This window comes from Oncorhynchus mykiss, chromosome 14, assembly GCF_057628025.1.
Source record: "Oncorhynchus mykiss isolate SJ-2025 chromosome 14, ASM5762802v1, whole genome shotgun sequence".
Classification (NCBI taxonomy): domain Eukaryota; kingdom Metazoa; phylum Chordata; class Actinopteri; order Salmoniformes; family Salmonidae; genus Oncorhynchus; species Oncorhynchus mykiss.
The window spans coordinates 4,536,869-4,556,807 of NC_143035.1; the positions used below are offsets into that span (position 1 = coordinate 4,536,869).

The following is a 19,939-nucleotide window of genomic DNA, read 5'->3' on the forward strand; positions in this document are numbered from 1 at the left end:
TTGAGTGTTGGTGTTATATCAAAGAGAACACACATCCTTCCTGTGATAAGGTTTGGGTACATCTCACTAACTAGACAAGGAGGCACTGATAGTTTGTGGCACATCTATGTCCTGAAAATGTAATATGTGTTAGAAAGGACAAAATTACACTTGTTCTACTTGTGTCTATGCGACCGCCCATCTCATTGTCCCCAGAAAGTGTCTTTGGAAGTGATGGCTGATGATTGGTTGAAACCGGGCTGACCCCAAAGCCAGTTTAATGAAATGAGTGGAATTGGATTGGATTGGATTGGTTAGCGGAGACGGTTGCGACGTGAAACAGAGCTGGAGTATTTAGTGTTAGTCACTCATCAAAGATGCATAGCTAGGGCTCTGTGGCACAGAATATTCAGGTTGTGGTTAGGCTACGCTAGGGACCTCCTGCAAACTGCATTGTCAAAGGCAGGCACACCCTGTATACAAGTGTCCCCTCTTCTGGCATTCCAAAGACAACAGGTGGAGAAGGCTACCAGCAACACACACACACACACACACACACACACACACACAGACAGTACAGTCTCCTCCATGTCCTTCTCTCCACAGGCAGAGCCTATTTCCTGTTCTGTCCCTCTCTCCTTGAAATGTGGTTTCCATCTCTCCCCTGAGGTGACTAGGATCACTTCCCTTCACACTGGCTTATACCCCAAAATACTTTTACTATCCGTGGACCGCCAAGTCAACTGTGTTATATAATATCACACTTTCACTAGGGCTCATTAGGAGACGGTGGTCTCAGTCTTTCACTAGGGCTCATTAGGAGGCGGTGGTCTCAGTCTTTCACTAGGGCTCATTAGGAGGCGGTGGTCTCAGTCTTTCACTAGGGCTCATTAGGAGGCGGTGGTCTCAGTCTTTCACTAGGGCTCATTAGGAGGCGGTGGTCTCAGTCTTTCACTAGGGCTCATTAGGAGGCGGTGGTCTCAGTCTTTCACTAGGGCTCATTAGGAGACGGTGGTCTCAGTCTTTCACTAGGGCTCATTAGGAGGCGGTGGTCTCAGTCTTTCACTAGGGCTCATTAGGAGGCGGTGGTCTCAGTCTTTCACTAGGGCTCATTAGGAGGCGGTGGTCTCAGTCTTTCACTAGGGCTCATTAGGAGGCGGTGGTCTCAGTCTTTCACTAGGGCTCATTAGGAGACGGTGGTCTCAGTCTTTCACTAGGGCTCATTAGGAGGCAGTGGTCTCAGTCTTTCACTAGGGCTCATTAGGAGGCGGTGGTCTCAGTCTTTCACTAGGGCTCATTAGGAGGCGGTGGTCTCAGTCTTTCACTAGGGCTCATTAGGAGGCGGTGGTCTCAGTCTTTCACTAGGGCTCATTAGGAGGCGGTGGTCTCAGTCTTTCACTAGGGCTCATTAGGAGGCGGTGGTCTCAGTCTTTCACTAGGGCTCATTAGGAGGCGGTGGTCTCAGTCTTTCACTAGGGCTCATTAGGAGACGGTGGTCTCAGTCTTTCACTAGGGCTCATTAGGAGGCAGTGGTCTCAGTCTTTCACTAGGGCTCATTAGGAGGCGGTGGTCTCAGTCTTTCACTAGGGCTCATTAGGAGGCGGTGGTCTCAGTCTTTCACTAGGGCTCATTAGGAGACGGTGGTCTCAGTCTTTCACTAGGGCTCATTAGGAGACGGTGGTCTCAGTCTTTCACTAGGGCTCATTAGGAGGCGGTGGTCTCAGTCTTTCACTAGGGCTCATTAGGAGGCGGTGGTCTCAGTCTTTCACTAGGGCTCATTAGGAGGCGGTGGTCTCAGTCTTTCACTAGGGCTCATTAGGAGGCGGTGGTCTCAGTCTTTCACTAGGGCTCATTAGGAGGCGGTGGTCTCAGTCTTTCACTAGGGCTCATTAGGAGACGGTGGTCTCAGTCTTTCACTAGGGCTCATTAGGAGACGGTGGTCTCAATCTTTCACTAGGGCTCATTAGGAGGCGGTGGTCTCACTCTTTCACTAGGGCTCATTAGGAGACGGTGGTCTCAATCTTTCACTAGGGCTCATTAGGAGGCGGTGGTCTCAGTCTCGTGACTTTGTGTGGCACATGTTTCATCACTATGTCCATCAGTTATAATGAGCGTGTGCAGAGAAATTAGGGGGGACTGTCTCTTTCAGAGGGCTCTGTGTCATTGACAACCACACTGTTCTGTACTGTAGTAGTTTACTCACTGTGTCATTAACATGAGCGTACTAATGCTGATGATTTTTCCCATTAAATTTCCAAACTATTTGATATTTTATAAGATATCTTCAATGTACTGTGTTTCTTAATGAGTCGCCCTTTGATATAACAAGAGTCTAAAGTGACCTTTCCTCCCTCTTCTTTCTCCACTCCCTCCTTCCCGCTCTCTCTACAGTATGGGGAGGAGGAGGTCTGCTCGGACCGCCTGGACGCCGACTTCCCTGACATTGACCTCTCTCAGCTGGACGCCAGCGACTTTGACTCAGTCAACTGCCTCAGCGAGCTCCACTGGTGCAACGACCAATCAGACATCTCCGCTGCCTCCATTCAGTACAGCACAGGAGACCCTGAGTTTTTTGAGGTGAGACACTCGCCCCCCCCCCCCTCAGGATTCCACTAGCCTGGTCCCAGATCTGTTTGTGCTGTCTTGGAAACTGATCTGGCTACCAGGCTAGGATTCCACCAGGACCAACCCCTCCCACACCTATGTAATGGAACTCCAACATAGGGACTAGGACTAGAATAGCCCTGAGATATGGCTGTAGGTCTCCTATGGTGTAGGACTAGACTACACAGTGGACTACATTAGTGGTAAACTGAAGAGGCTCCAGTCTGAGTCTATGATAAGGTTGTAGACTCCCATCTTAGAATTCCCCTCTGTGATCGTTATCAATCTGTCTAATGCACAGACCTCGTATAATGTGTTCATAAGCATCATCCACTAACACAACACTGTTGTTCCTGGGTCTATTTTCACCTTACCATCCACTTGATCATAATTCCTTGTTCAGATTGATTTTGGAGACATAGGAGTTGGATTGGGACGATTCCCCCCGGTCCTTGTTTTGGATGCCTGTGTGGAATCCCATTGATCTCCCAGCTTAGTTCATTTAACCTTCAGATGGGAGGGTGGGGGGTGTAAAATGAAACCTCGCTCACTTCCCGTAGGCTGTCTCCGCTCCGCTATCATCCCACCACCAGACTCGATGCTTCTTAGCAAGATGGCTGCTGTTGAAATGAACAACACAGTGTGTGGATGGTTGGCGCCCCTCAGACTACAGGGAAAGAGTGGAATTTTATAAGCAAAATACTCTGTGTTGTAAGGAACTATGTGAGTGGTATCCTCACTTACACCCCCACCTCTTCCTGCCCCCTAGAAGTGGGGAATGAACTGTGTTGTAAGTGGGTAGTGCGTTCACTGATGCCCTCTCGCTCTCCTGCCCCCTCCAGATAGAAGATGAGAATGAACTGTGTTGTAAGTGGGTAGTGCGTTCACTGATGCCCTCTCGCTCTCCTGCCCCCTCCAGATAGAAGATGAGAATGAACTGTGTTGTAAGTGGGTGGTGCGTTCACTGATGCCCTCTCTCTCCTGCCCCCTCCAGATAGATGAGAATGCGGCGCTGCTGGCTGCTCTCACAGACAGCCTGGACGGCATGGTGGAGGACGAGGTGGGGGGGCTGTCTGTGTTTCCCTCGCTGGGGGAGGGGTCTGAGGAGGACCTTCCCTTCCCTTCAGGCTCCCTGAGTGACGGCTCCCTGAGCTCAGAGACAGAAGACCCGTCTCTAGTAAGAACCCTTCCTCACTGTTTAAGGTGGATTTGGATGGGCCTCTGCTCTGACTACCCCACAGCATGGGTATGATAGGCAACAAAGGTCTGAATTTTTCTCATTTTGGGCTTTTCCATTCTTTTTAGCAACCACTACTTCTAATAAGAATGTTTTTTACCGGCAGGCAACCTGGCTGGACCACAACTGTGGTCTCTTAAAGAAACTGTGGCTCTCACCTCTTTTTGACCCCCCCTATCCTCCCCAACTCTCATTAAATCTTCCTTTTTTCCCCTTCCCCCCCATTGTTCTACTTCTCTCTCACTCCTTTGCCATCATAAAGGGGTAATATACTACTCTCGTGCCCATGTCTGCCTCCTAGGACCTAGCCCAGCCTCCTATAGCTCCAGCAGTTAAACTGGAGCCAACCCTGATGCAGAGTACCCTGTGACCCAGTCCCTCCCTTTTCCACTATTCCCCCCTTGTCCCCATTCTCCCCCGTTACACCCCCCCCCCCCTCCCCCCTCCTCCTCTTTTCACACTGTCCTGCGGGATGCCTCCACCCCTTTCTCCCCTGCAACCTTCTCCTCTCAGAACCACGCTTCCAGGAAAAACATGTTTTTCTTTTCAACTGATGTCCCTATCTACTCATGCTTGTTCTGGATTGCAACAGAAAACGGGTTGTCTTTTACAGAGAATACGATAGGATTTCATTACGTTAAGAAACATTTGGCTGGCTGCTATTCGGTGTGCTCGGATGAGCATGCAAGTGAACTAGGAAGTCTGGTGTAATATACTGTATGTCCTCTTATTGTTCTGTAATACATCCTTATTGTTCTTGTCCACAATAAAGCCAACATACTTCCTTAAGTTTCAAACAGACACACACTTTGGACTGGGTTTAAAGAGACACAGAGATCTCACATTATCAAGGCAAGGGTTACAAAGGTCTTGTTGTGTTACAGCTCTGAGAGAAACAAGCTATGTACATACCTACATGTTCACTCACTTCCACTACTCACTCTGTCTCTGAGATCATTGCAATTACAGGATAACATGCAGACTATATATATATATATATATATATATATATATATATATATATATATATATATATATATACACACACACACACACACACACACACACAGTATATCACAAAAGTGAGTACACCCCTCACATTTTTGTAAATATTTGCATACATCTTTTCATGTGACAACACTGAAGAAATGACACTTTGCTACAATGAGTGTACCGCTTGTATACCAGTGTAAATTTGCTGTCCCCTCAAAATAACTCAACACACAGGCATTCATGTCTAAACCGCTGGAAACAAAAGTGAGTACACCCCTAAGTGAAAATGTCCAAATTGGGCCCAAAGTGTCAATATTTTGTGTGGCCACCGTCATTTTCCAGCACTGCCTTAACCCTCTTGGGCATGGAGTTCACCAGAGCTTCACAGGTTGCCACTGGAGTCCTCTTCCACTCCTCCATGACAACATCACGGAGCTGGTGGATGTTAGAGACGTTGCACTCATCCACCTTCCGTTTGAGGATGCCCCACAGATGCTCAATAGGGTTTAGGTCTGGAGACATGCTTGGCCAGTCCATCACCTTTACCCTCAGCTTCTAGCAAGGCAGTGGTCGTCTTGGAGGCGTGCTTGGGGTCGTTATCATGTTGGAATACTGCCCTGCGGCCCAGTCTCCGAAGGGAGGGGATCATGCTCTGCTTTAGTATGTCACAGTACATGTTGGCATTCATGGTTCCCTCAATGAACTGTAGCTCCCCAGTGCCAGCAGCACTCATGCAGCCCCGGACCATGACACGCCCACCACCATGCTTGACTGTAGGATAGACACACTTGTCTTTGTACTCCTCACCTGGTTGCCGCCACACACACTTGACACCATCTGAACCACATAAGTTTATCTTGGTCTCATCAGACCACAGGACATGGTTCCAGTAATCCATGTCCTTAGTCTGCTTGTCTTCCGCAAACTGTTTGCTGGCTTTCTTGCGCATCATCTTTTGAAGAGGCTTCCTTCTGGGACGACAGTCATGCAGACCAATTTGATGCAGTGTACGGCGTATGGTCTGAGCACTGACAGGTTGACCCCCCACCCCTTCAACCTCTGCAGCAATGCTGGCAGCACTCATACGTCTATTTCCCAAAGACAACTTCTGGATATGATGCTGAGCACGTGCACTCAACTTCTTTGGTCGACCATGGCGACGCCTGTTCTGAGTGGAACCTGTCCAGTTAAACCTCTGTAATGTCTTGGCCACCGTGCTGCAGCTCAGTTTCAGGGTCTTAGCAATCTTCTTATAGCCCAGGCCATCTTTATGTAGAGCAACAATTCTTTTTTTCAGATCCTCGCAGAGAGTTCTTTGCTATGAGGTGCATGTTGAACTTCCAGTGACCAGTCAGTATGAGGGAGTGTGAGAGCGATGACACCAAATTTAACACACCTGCTCCCCATTCACACCTGAGACCTTGTAACACTAACGAGTCACATGACACTGGGGAGGGAAAATGGCTTAATTGGGCCCAATTTGGACATTTTCACTTAGGGGTGTACTCACTTTTGTTGCCAGCGGTTTAGACACTAATGGCTGTGTTTTGAGGGGACAGCAAATGTACACTGTTATACAAGCTATACACTCACTACTTTACATTGTAGCAAAGAGTCATTTCTTCAGTGTTGTCACATGAAAAGATGTATGCAAATATTTACAAAAATGTGAGGGGTGTACTCACTTTTGTGATATACTGTATATACACTGCTCAACAAAAATAAAGGGAACACTTAAACAACACAATGTAACTCCAAGTCAATCACACTTCTGTGAAATCAAACTGTCCACTTAGGAAGCAACACTGATTGACAATAAATTTCACATGCTGTTGTGCAAATGGAATAGACAACAGGTGGAAATTATAGGCAATTAGCAAGACACCCCCAATAAAGGCGTGGTTCTGCAGGTGGTGACCACAGACCACTTCTCAGATCCTATGCTTCCTGTCTGATGTTTTGGTCACTTTTGAATGCTGGCGGTGCTTTCACTCTAGTGGTAGCATGAGACTGAGTCTACAACCCACACAAGTGGCTCAGGTAGTGCAGCTCATCCAGGATGACACATCAATGCGAGCTGTGGCAAGAAGGTTTGCTGTGTCTGTCAGCGTAGTGTCCAGAGCATGGAGGCGCTACCAAGAGACAGGCCAGTACATCAGGAGATGTGGAGGAGGCCGTAGGAGGGCAACAACCCAGCAGCAGGACCGCTACCTCTGCCTTTGTGCAAGGAGGAGCACTGCCAGAGCCCTGCAAAATGACCTCCAGCAGGCCACAAATGTGCATGTGTCTGCTCAAACGGTCAGAAACAGACTCCATGAGGGTGGTATGAGGGCCCGACGTCCACAGGTGGGGGTTGTGCTTACAGCCCAACACCGTGCAGGACATTTGGCATTTGCCAGAGAACACCAAGATTGGCAAATTCGCCACTGGCGCCCTGTGCTCTTCACAGATGAAAGCAGGTTCACCCTGAGCACATGTGACAGAGTCTGGAAACGCCGTGGAGAACGTTCTGCTGCCTGCAACATCCTCATGACCGGTTTGGGGGTGGGTCAGTCATGGTGTGGGGTGGCATTTCTTTGGGGGGCCGCACAGCCCTCCATGTGCTCGCCAGAGTTAGCCTGACTGCCATTAGGTACCGAGATGAGATTCTCAGACCCCTTGTGAGACCATATGCTGGTGCGGTTGGCCCTGGGTTCCTCCTAATGCAAGACAATGCTAGACCTCATGTGGCTGGAGTGTGTCAGCAGTTCCTGCAAGAGGCAGGCATTGATGCTATGGACTGGCCTGTCCGTTCCCCAGACCTGAATCCAATTGAGCACATCTGGGACATCATGTCTCGCTCCACAGACTGTCCAGGAGTTGGCGGATGCTTTAGTCCGGTTCTGGGAGGAGATTCCTCAGGAGACCATCCGCCACCTCATCTGGAACCTGCCCAGGCGTTGTAGGGAGGTCATACAGGCACGTGGAGGCCACACACACTACTGAGCCTCATTTTGACTTGTTTTAAGGACATTACATCAAAGTTGGATCAGCCTGTAGTGTGGTTTTCCACTTTAATTTTGAGTGTGATTCCAAATCCAGACCTCCATGGGTTGATAAATTTGATTTCCATTGATCATTTTTGTGTGATTTTGATGTCAGCACATTCAACTATGTAAAGAAAAAAGTATTTAATAAGAATTTCATTCATTCAGATCTAGGATGTGTTATTTTAGTGTATTTTTTTGAGCAGTGTATATATATATATATATATATATATAGTAGGTATATATACACACACCTACTGATGGGACATTCTTCCCAATTTGATTACATGTCCCTCACGATGTCCTTAGGTGGCTTAAGAATCTTAATAGGATTTGGCACTGATAACAGCAATAAGACAAAATTAGCAAAAACTGGTATTATGCAACTGTTGTTGTGCATGCTAAGTCACGTAGATCCTATGGGCTAGAAGAGTGGAATGATGGCCAATGAGATGCCACCATTTCACTATAATGTTCATAGCTTTCTGCACTGTTTTTAGACTAAAAAAAGGGCCCATCCATATGGTGAAATGTGGTTTAACATGGTGACATGTACCAGTCCACCTTCCTCCCTCCCTGCCCGTCAGTCCCTTTCCATCCCAGAGACAGCCTAGAGGAGTTGCATGTGACCCTGGTGTTGTCATCACTGGTGTGTGAGTGGAGGAGGACTCCCTCTGCTGGCAGAAGCTGTAATTGCAGCTGATCTCAGTGTGTGTGTGTGGTGTTTTTGCCATTGAAATCCTTGGGTGGGCCGCCTAAGTGTTTTTTCAGGCCGCCTAAGACCAAACAGTGTAAAAATTTTTGGGGGAAATGAATTAATTACCCCACATTAATCGGGATGGAAAAAGGCGTTCAGTGTAAACTTTTAAACGACTAAAAGCAGATATAAAGTATGTTGGAAAAATAATGGACCTATATATTTTTACAATATAATATTTGAGAACTAATAATCACCAAATAAAAGCTAGACAGTCAGAGGGAATGGAAGATTCCAAACAATTGATTTAGCAGTATTGATTTTGTTATTATGTTTGAGTAAAATAACATAGCATTAGCCATTGCAGGAAATTAGCTTTAAAATTGCAATATTTTCTCTCATCTCCATGGCAGAATATGTAGAATAGCAGGAAATTCACTTTAAAACTGGAACCTTTTCTCTCAGCTCCATGCAAAAAATGTGTAGCATCACAGGAAATTAGCTTTAAAACTGCAAAAAATGTCTCTCGGCTCCATGGAGAAATGTGTAGAATTGCAGGAAATTGGCAACAAAAAAAATCACACTTTTCTCTACACTGCCAAGATAAGGGCCTCTAAAACGTTCTCTAAAATTGCGTGCGTGCCTGAGTTTGCAAGACAGTGTGTGTGCGTGTATGAGGTTGTAAGCAGGCAGAGAACAAGGGCTGCATTGAGCAAGGCAGACCAGGAAGTGGGCCAGAGTAGGGTATTCTTTCATGGCATGGATGGGCCTGGCGTGCCAATAGAATTTTGTACACAGAGATGGAAACCTTCAGCGCCCCTTCACTTCCTCAATGAAACACCGAGAGGCACCATTGAAGCCCATGCCAAGTTGGCACATGCTGACAGGGATGGGCAACTCAATTAGCACTCTACTCATCTATTTCATCATCTGTTTCAACAAGCCTCTAAACGTGACATATAGGACCAGACACTATTTAGCTATCAGCCAAACATAACCAGCCGCATCATTCCCTCACATCTACAGTAGGCGCGCTCCGGTGCTATCCTCAGGCTGTGCCAAAACCAGTGCAGCTTAGGGGGATTGTTGTTGTAAGCAGATTTCTATCATCTGATGATTTCACATGCGATGCTGCTGCCTCAAAGTGTAGTGAAGGAAATGTGAGGAAGTAAAATACCCATTTGAAATGCAATGCGACAGCCTTACCACCCCATTGCAACGTACGCAGGAGAGCTATAGAATCCCATTTCCGTTTGATCTCATATTCACACAGCTTCCTCCTGCCAGCTTCGGTTTGAGTGCTATATTGTTCAAACGCTGGATGAAAGGAGAATAAAGAGGGGGAAAAAGATTTGCGAGTGGATGAGTCATGTCAAGAGTGATAATACACGTTGATGCTACTGTATGTTCTGCTGATTGGTTGATTTATTGGCAGACATGTACATTACAGTTGTCCCAACCCATGTCCCCCTACAGCTGAAAAAGCTCCTGCTGTCCCCCCCTAACGTGCCCACGGGCCTGGAATCACACAAAGAGGGCAGCAGCAACAGCGGGCATCGCCATTGCAGCAGGAGCCTGCATCTGAAACCTGTCAGGCCTTTGGTTAAGGTGAGTGAGTTGGAGCTCTGTGTGTGGTGTTCTAGAATAGAGCTGTCTAGCAGCTCAGAATAGAGCAGGGAAGGCAACACAAGAGACTTAAAGAGAGGGAGAGCGGATACATAGGCTCCACGACAGGAAAGGTTTTCTATAGCTCTGATCCTTAGTCCTTTTCTAGTTCATTCACTGCTCTGACACCGGATCCAGGATATGGGTTGAATAGGGGACCTAATCACCAAGGTAATGCTTAGATGATAGTGTTTTCAGAGACTAAAACATACAACAAGCTCTACGGAGAATAAACCTTACGGTCTGTCTCTCCGACATTTGCAACATTGTTTCAATAGTCAAATTCCATCTCAAACTGTTAAATCCCATAGTAATGAATGTGTAGGGAATCGGGATGAGAGAGAGGCAGGCAGCGTTTCTCAACTAGTCGAAATCATGAATCAGCTAGCATCATTTTTATGGATATATATATACAGTGCCTTGCGAAAGTATTCGGCCCCCTTGAACTTTGCGACCTTCTGCCACATTTCAGGCTTCAAACATAAAGATATAAAACTGTATTTTTTTGTGAAGAATCAACAACAAGTGGGACACAATCATGAAGTGGAACGACATTTATTGGATATTTCAAACTTTTTTAACAAATCAAAAACTGAAAAATTGGGCGTGCAAAATTATTCAGCCCCTTTACTTTCAGTGCAGCAAACTCTCTCCAGAAGTTCAGTGAGGATATCTGAATGATCCAATGTTGACCTAAATGACTAATGATGATAAATACAATCCACCTGTGTGTAATCAAGTCTCCGTATAAATGCATCTGCACTGTGATAGTCGCAGAGGTCCGTTAAAAGCGCAGAGAGCATCATGAAGAACAAGGAACACACCAGGCAGGTCCGAGATACTGTTGTGAAGAAGTTTAAAGTCGGATTTGGATACAAAAAGATTTCCCAAGCTTTAAACATCCCAAGGAGCACTGTGCAAGCGATAATATTGAAATGGAAGGAGTATCAGACCACTGCAAATCTACCAAGACCTGGCCGTCCCTCTAAACTTTCAGCTCATACAAGGAGAAGACTGATCAGAGGCAGCCAAGAGGCCCATGATCACTCTGGATGAACTGCAGAGATCTACAGCTGAGGTGGGAGACTCTGTCCATAGGACAACAATCAGTCGTATATTGCACAAATCTGGCCTTTATGGAAGAGTGGCAAGAAGAAAGCCATTTCTTAAAGATATCCATAAAAAGTGTAGTTTAAAGTTTGCCACAAGCCACCTGGGAGACACGCTAAACATGTGGAAGAAGGTGCTCTGGTCAGATTAAACCAAAATTGAACTTTTTGGCAACAATGCAAAACGTTATGTTTGGCGTAAAAGCAACACAGCTCATCACCCTGAACACGCCATCCCCACTGTCAAACATGGTGGTGGCAGCATCATGGTTTGGGCCTGCTTTTCTTCAGCAGGGACAGGGAAGATGGTTAAAATTGATGGGAAGATGGATGGAGCCAAATACAGGACCATTCTGGAAGAAAACCTGATGGAGTCTGCAAAAGACCTGAGACGGACGGAGATTTGTCTTCCAACAAGACAATGATCCAAAACATAAAGCAAAATCTACAATGGAATGGTTCAAAAATAAACATATCCAGGTGTTAGAATGGCCAAGTCGAAGTCCAGACCTGAATCCAATCAAGAATCTGTGGAAAGAACTGAAAACTGCTGTTCACAAATGCTCTCCATCCAACCTCACTGAGCTCGAGCTGTTTTGCAAGGAGGAATGGGAAGAAAATTCAGTCTCTCGATGTGCAAAACTGATAGAGACATACCCCAAGCGACTTACAGCTGTAGTCGCAGCAAAAGGTGGCGCTACAAAGTATTAACTTAAGGGGGCTGAATAATTTTGCACGCCCAATTTTTCAGTTTTTGATTTGTTAAAAAAGTTTGAAATATCCAATAAATGTCGTTCCACTTCATGATTGTGTCCCACTTGTTGTTGATTCTTCACAAAAAAATACAGTTTTATATCTTTATGTTTGAAGCCTGAAATGTGGCAAAAGGTCGCAAAGTTCAAGGGGCCGAATACTTTCGCAAGGCACTGTATATATATATATATACAAAGAAATGTCAATTGAAAAAAGTATCTAGACATTCCACCAAGGTCAACTCCCTTATACATTGCTTGAATTTTTTTTTTTAAATAAACAAAACCGTCTAACACAACACAACGTCTAACACAAAAAAAAGAATACATAAATAAATCAAATAATAAAAAAGAACACCACCCTACTACACTATTTAAATCTATTTAGTCCTACCTCAGGCCAACAACCTGAAAGGATGTGAGACCACCTCTTAATACACCCTGTAACTCTTCTGATGTCTAGTCTCACACACCCAAATGCCTCTCTGCAGCTGTCACCACAACCTCAATTCTGTGTGACTCATGTTCCATCCCTGCAGTAAAGTTGATAACCATTGCTATAAATGCAAAAAAAATCCAATCTTACTGAAACATGTATCACTTGTTGGCCTATGCATCTGTACTGGTACAGATCTACTACTCACACCACTCCTCTCAGGATCCCTCCCCCTTGACCCATCTTCCTCTACTTTCTTCACTGTCTCAGCATATAACAACTTCTGCACTACTCTATCCCTGGAACCTTAAACCTGCCTCTCTCGCATGGGACATTTCTGATCCCCAGCCCCATGAGCACCCCTACAATTAACACATACCACAACTTTCCCCAATGCTATGCATTCCTTTGTTTCATGCCATTCTGCACACTTCTCACACCTAGGAACCTCCCTCCTACACATTGCTGCCACATGCCCATAAGCTTGACACCTGTAACAACGTAATGTATTCTGCACAAAAGCTTAAAGAAGATAGCTTATATATTCTAACATCACTTTGTGGGGCAAAACCTCAACATCAAAACTCAAAAGAACAGACATTGATTCTTCTGTTTCACCACTCACGCCACCCTGTCTGCGTTGCACCAAACGACGAGCATTACAAACACTGGGAATCTTCCCCTTCAGTTGGTCAACTTTTACATTTACTGCTACCCCAGTAATCACTCCTTTCAATGGTGCCCTTTTCTTGATAGCAAAATAATTCAAATTTCTTGCCCTAATTCGTTTAACATGGAGCGCCTTCTCCCTCTGACCAGCAGAAACACAAACTATTATCACAAGACCACTTCTGCTTACCCTCACCGATTCCACAGCACCCAACTCTATTTTCACCCACCCCGAACCCACAAATGGATCAGCCAAAAGGCAAGGGTCCACTTTTTCCAGACTCCTCTTCATCCTGACCCTCGGTGCAAGCCTTGGGCTTTGAGAACTTCACCACACCTACCACCTCCGATACCTCACCCTCATTCACTTCCATTTCTCCCCCTGCCTTCAGCTCACTCTGCTTACACTTTCTACCATTCTTCTTTAACAAACCATCGGCCCTTTTCCCACCATTTTTAACTGACTCACGCTCTTTTCCTCCCTCTCTCTCTTAAACCTCCTCTGCCTCTCCTTTTCCCTCCATTCCTCCTCCGTATTCCAAATATACCTCTCCTTACGATAGTACTGCACTTCTCCTGACATACATCTTGTTGTTGCCTTGTCAAGGGACGCCATTTAACCAGCTGTCACAATGTCCGTACAATCAGCGCAAACCCCTGGATATGTCGGGTAGCAACCCTAGATTTGTTTCGGGACTATATGTTGTGGAAGGATGAAATGGTATGAATAAATTCATCGATTTTTTTTTTTTTTTTATGAAAATATGTACATTATTATTTAAATATGTTGGTGACCCGTTTGTATATAAGGGATAATGCCCTCGTAGCCAGTGTTTGGAGGATATATTGGCATGGTTTGCCGGCCCGAGATTTTGTGTCGGGCCTATCAACACCCGTGCCAACATATCCTCCAAACACCGGCGATTCTGGCATTATCAGTTAAATGTAGACGCGCCATATCATTCTTTCCGCAGAAGTGTTTGTTGTTTGGTTCCTTGATCTGATCTATAGGCTATTCATCAAAGTAGCCTATTTTGCATTGATAACCAAATATAATCTCGGCGACTGTTTAAACAGTAAACCAAACAACAAGAATCCACTCAAAAAGGTATTTTGTTTATAAATAATAACTAGTGATTCCAGGCTATTGTGAAATGGTGGAACCTGCTATAGATAACCAGCTAGCCATGTGCTTTTTTTCCTTCATGACCACAACATGATGACGTTCTATTTTTATCTGATATCGGAATCAATACACAAACAAGCATATCAAATTGGGATAATGATTTATGCTACTCCGGGAAGTATACAAATGTTTGCCAGGGCATATTTTATTTTTTATTTTATTTTTAATCTGATTATTTCACATGGAGATGTGGAAAGCTAAAAATGCTAGCTAGCTTGCTATGTTTTTAGCGAAGCTAAAGCTAGCTAGCCAGGCTGTCAGCTAGCTACTACTAATAAATTGAAATTAGCAAAGTTTTTTATTTTTATATTTCCCTCTTGTGACTGGGACCGGTGTGGAGATCATGTTACCATAAGGTGTCCGTTGCTCCAAAAATCCGTCTCCACCCACGCCCATGCACGTAGATCAATGGCGTGAGGCTATTTTCTCATTTATCACCCCTGTCCTGCCCTGGCTTTTCCTTTACGGTGGTGGTGGCCGAGGCATTTGACATCTGTGGCATTAGAGTGAGTGGTGCTGAGGCTTTGGAGTGACAGATGGATGTAGTCTCGACAAGGAGAAAGGGCAGCTCTGGCAATGAGCTGGTGGTTACGTAAAGATAGAGTGCATCCTAGAATCTCTCTCTCTCTCTCTCTCTCTCTCTCTCTCTCTCTCTGAGTCATGATACTGGGAACGTTGGTATGATTATGAAGGAATGTTTTATAACTTTGAATCTTTGTGGCTCTCTGTGCTGGTTTTGGTTACTCATACGTTGAAATTGTTCCCTCGGCACTGTATGTTCTCATGGCCTAGACATTCCTTAATATTTTGAGCCATACAGTGCACAGAGGCTCACCAAGGTCATTTTACAGGTAGTAACTCTAACTCTTTCTTTCTGTAGCGTGAAAGCACACAGGAGCGTAAGCCCCGAGCGGTGCGACCAGCAGGACGTCTGTGCACAGAGCTCCACCGGCACCTGACCTCTGCACAAGAGGCGGAAGACACTCCTTCAGCCGACACAGAGGATGAGGAGGACGAGGAGGAAGATGATGACGATGAGGACAGTGAGTCCGAGGAGGAAGAAGAGGAGGAGGAGTCCTCGAGCAGTGAGAGTGAACGCTCCACTCCCCTTGAGCCCACCAAGCCCCAGTTCTCCTCGGAGAAAGAACTAAAATCTGTGGTGGAGCTCATCAAGTATATGCACACATACTGCCTGCCCATGCGCAAGCAGGCTGGCTGGGAGCGCAAGGAGCGTGAGTGCCCAGGCCAGGTACGCAGGGCCAGGCCCGAGTGCCCCACGACCCTGATCCACCCGAACTGTCACAAGGCTGCCCCCCAGGCCCAGAGCTGCGCCCCTCGGCCGCGCCTCGCCTTTACCCGCAGACGGGAGGTCAAAGCCAACTCTCTCCTGCGCGAACTGCTCAAAGCGGTCAACTCCTTTGACGTGAGCAAGCCTTACAGACTCCACAGCCCCCCCTACACCCATAACAGAGATGCTATCACCAAGCCAGTGCATGACAGAAAGACTGAGACCCCTAGCCCGACTGCCAGCTCAACCAAACCAGAGTTTATGAAAGAGCGCGGCCTAGAGGTCCCTCTGAGCCCTGACCTGGAGGACGCCTCCTTCTCAGTCCGCCGCTCCCGCAGGCTCGCCTCTTTCCCCAGCCGCTTCGCCAAGAAGGTGCGTGCTGGCCGGGTGAGGGAGGAGCCTGCGTCCGGGGAGCGGCGCCCTGACGAGGAGGACAAGGCAGTCAAACACCCCCCGGGAGACGACCCGGAGAAAGACTCCGCCGCCAATAACAACAGTACTTCCCAAACCACGGCAGACGCAGCCGAACCCGATAACCTCTGCTGTCAAAACGGTAAGGCAAGATGGCGACGATGTCAGAAGCCCCAAGCTCTCAAAGCCTGTCCCAATTTTTCAGTCCACATGGCTCCATCATGTAGTATCTTTCTTCAATTTGATGTGAATGAATAACACACGTGCCACTGTTAAACGGCTGGTAAAATGTTGTTTTTATACCCGCTGAATCTGCTGTTGTGTTCTCTGACCATGTATCTAATCATTGGTACCAATGGCTCTTTCTGTCATTCTGATTGCAGAGAAACGCGCCTGCCTCTGTCTGCCGCTGACTCCCAAATCTACTGGGTTTGTTTTCCGTACTATAGTCCTATACACTACAATACATATACTGCTTGCCCATAGCCCCACTGGACTCACAAAGCTATTTTAACGTACACTTCTGGAAGTCTTCCGTGCGTGAAATGACTGTGCTGTTCTCTGGCCCCCTAGATAGTTTTTTTTGCAGCTTTGTGGACTCTGTAATATCCCCAAAGCACTCCACACAAGCCTTTCATGGTAACACAGATCCAAAAATAGACCTCAATAGGAGAAGGAGCTTGTACTGTAATACCAATCATAGACGGCTATAAAGGAAAGCTATTCTCATGTAGTTCACGTTCACAATGATAATGTAATACAATCTCCAACAAAAGAAAATAAATCCTTAAAAAAAAAAAGTTAAATCAGAGCACCGAGCAGTACATCCTTTTGTCGCCCCACTACCCCTACCCCTGCACCCCCTTCCCCTGGTCCTGATGATGACTCTGCAATCTCTCTTTCTCTTTTCCCCATGATCAGAGACACACAGTATGCCAACAGGCCCTTTGAGCAGACTCTCAGCGTGGACCTGTGTGGCACAGCAGGTAATGTTGGGGCTTTGAGTTGGTGTTGATCACCTTGACATCTTTTACGCCTTGGCTTGACGAGACAACATTTTGGAGCTATATCCTTGTCTGTCAGAAGTAGCTTGTCTAGAGGGAAGTAAAGTCTAGCTAGCAAATATACTGTGTTGTAGACTGGTTTATCTCTTTGAGATATACTATTGCTAACTCAGCTCGGTAGCAAAGCAGCAGAGGAGAGGGGGAATGCATTTGTATCGTGTTGTGAAGAGCATGACTGGAGTCTAATGACGTGATCTGTCTCCTGGGTAAATGTCATCTTGACATGGCTAATTTGGTTGCATAGCTACTTGGGAAGCGGAGAAGACAAATATAACAATGCTTTACAGTGTCTGCCGCTGATATCTTCCTCAAAAGCCGTAATGTTAATAACAACTGAAAGTCAAATACGCACTTCGGTCAAAATAAATATGCGATTGTGTGCTCGCCTTGTGCCGTACCAAGGTGCTGTGTTACTGTAATGTTACAAAATAACAGCCTCAGAGCAATTTGTTGAATTGGGAAAGCCATTGAAACACAGATAGAAGTAAACAGAGTAACAGACAGTACACCCAGTAACAGTTAAACATGAGCAGTGTAATTGTCTGAACGGTTGACGTTTCTCTAATGTTAACCCAACAGACCAGTGAAATTGTCTGAACGGTTGACGTTTCTCTAATGTTAACCCGACAGACCAGTGAAATTGTCTGAACGGTTGACGTTTCTTTAATGTTAACCCGACAGACCAGTGAAATTGTCTGAACGGTTGACGTTTCTCTAATGTTAACCCGACAGACCAGTGAAATTGTCTGAACGGTTGACGTTTCTCTAATGTTAACCCGACAGACCAGTGAAATTGTCTGAACGGTTGACGTTTCTCTAATGTTAACCCGACAGACCAGTGAAATTGTCTGAACGGTTGACATTTCTCTAATGTTAACCCGACAGACCAGTGAAATTGTCTGAACGGTTGACGTTTCTCTAATGTTAACCCGACAGAGCTGTATGCCACCACTGTGAGGTACATGTGACTTAATAGAGTGGCCTGTGTTTTCAGGCCTCACCCCTCCCACCACCCCCCCTCACAAGCAAGTGGAGGACGAGCTGTTCAAGCCAGAGGGGAAAGGAGAATCCACACCGAAGGGCTCGTGGCTGAGCCGGGCCCACTCCCGCAAGCTCCCCGAGCAGACTGAACTCTACGCCCAGCTCCGCAAGATGGGCCAGGCCATCGATGCAGAACCCAAAGTCCACAGGACGTTCGGAGACCACGACTACTGCCTGCTGAGTCTGGGGGAGAGCCGGAAGAGAACCGCCGCCATGCTGGCCCACTCGCTGTTCGGACGCTCCTCTCCGGAGGGGGACAGGGCTGAGTGCAGGGTCCAAGGGGACAAGGGGCTGGAACAGCAGCGTGAAGACAGGCTCTTTTCCAAGGTGCCAGAGTACCTGAGTAACGGTAACAGGGCTGACAGAAAGGGGGGCGCTTTATCCCCCCACAACTCAGATGAAGAGGGGGAACGCTCCTCCCGTTCACCCTCCCCCATTCTCCACTCCAGCTGCTGCGAGCCCCACTCGCCTAGCAGCAAGCCCGACTTCAGGTGAGAATATAAACCACTGTCACATGCCAATTTCTTCTCTCATTGGCATGTGACTCAGGTTCTTCCATTAGCTCCCGTCTTATTCTGCCTCTGCTTTGTGTCTCTCTCCTCAGCTGTGAGAACTCTGAGACGTGCCACGGAGACAAGCAGAGAAACAACATCTCCAAGTCTGTGCTTCAAATTGACGAGGTAAACACCAGTTCTGCTATTATGAGTTTTTCCAGTGTGTGTGTGAAGTCGGCATGATTTGCCACTGCGGCAAGTGTCTTGTTCTGACGGTTGCCATTGTGTCGTTGCCTAGGACAACTGCCAAGTGTTCTACATACACAACCTGCCAAGCAGCGTCACACAAACGATGCTGCGCAAACGCTTCGAGGCCTTTGGAGACCCGGAGGACTGCAAAGTCATCACCAAACACGAGTAGGTCCTTTTTTTATCAGCCTGTCTGTGACCTTCCAGAGTACGGAATGCAGTGAAGGTGGGGACCACGTGCCCGAAACTCTCTGTCTTTTTGTGTGTGTTGATGTGTGCGCATAGGGAACGCTGTGGAGTCATCAAGTTCCGTCCGGCACCCAGCGGGCAGCAGATCCAGAGGCACAGACGAGAGCCGCTTTTCCAGAACGGAGGGGGTGGCATGCACAGGCTCAGCAGGAAGAGATACATAGATCTGGGTAAACAGAGATACAGTCAAAGTACAGTCAAACCATGAATGTAGAAAGTCGTTAAAGGTGCTACTCATTGGATTTCTTCTAATGTTTGCCTTGTAATTTTAGAAAATGTCCATGATATATCTGCCGCTAATAGTGGAATGATAGTGTTTCACAGTATTACCCACCAGTGTTGTGATTGGCTGTGGTATTTTCATATTGATTTCTCCCGCCCAGTGGCAACTGTTGTCAAACTGGGAAAGCTGTTCTATCTTTGTTATCTTGTGGAAATGGCTCATTTCCTGTTTGCTAAAATTCTACAATGTTCGCTCAGTTTCAGTTTATGTGAGAAAACATGTAGTGAATAGTGTGGGGAATCATTGTACCATCTCAATCGCTGTGAAATATATTTAGTATATTTCACAGTGATTTAGATGGTACAATGATTCCCTACACTATTCGATGCTTGTTTTCTCACGTAAAAAGTAATGCTGTGAAACTATCATTTCACTATTAGTGGCAGATATATTATGGACATCTTTCTGGGATTACAATGCAAAGGAAATGTGTAGCACCTTTTTAATTGTATTTATCCTTTATTTAACTAGGCAAGTCAGTTAAGAACACATTCTTATTTACAATGA

The 19,939-nt window shown here is 46.3% G+C and overlaps 1 protein-coding gene across 5 annotated transcripts in view; it reads left to right on the forward strand.

The window, feature by feature from the left end:
• Positions 1-19,939, forward strand: part of LOC110488579 (peroxisome proliferator-activated receptor gamma coactivator 1-beta) — a 66,161-nt gene that overhangs the window by 41,542 nt on the left and 4,680 nt on the right. For 3 of the 5 annotated variants that reach the window (XM_021560848.3, XM_090198176.1, XM_090198177.1), the window contains 10 exons: positions 2,371-2,556; positions 3,578-3,760; positions 10,013-10,144; positions 15,234-16,194; positions 16,436-16,481; positions 16,974-17,038; positions 18,111-18,648; positions 18,762-18,837; positions 18,950-19,068; positions 19,186-19,319. In XM_021560848.3, coding sequence (XP_021416523.3) covers positions 2,371-2,556; positions 3,578-3,760; positions 10,013-10,144; positions 15,234-16,194; positions 16,436-16,481; positions 16,974-17,038; positions 18,111-18,648; positions 18,762-18,837; positions 18,950-19,068; positions 19,186-19,319 — 2,440 coding nt within the window. Of the gene's footprint in view, positions 1-2,370; positions 2,557-3,577; positions 3,848-10,012; positions 10,145-15,233; positions 16,195-16,435; positions 16,482-16,973; positions 17,039-18,110; positions 18,649-18,761; positions 18,838-18,949; positions 19,069-19,185; positions 19,320-19,939 lie in introns of all 5 variants that reach the window. The other 2 variants (XM_090198178.1, XM_090198179.1) reach the window with 1 other exon arrangement.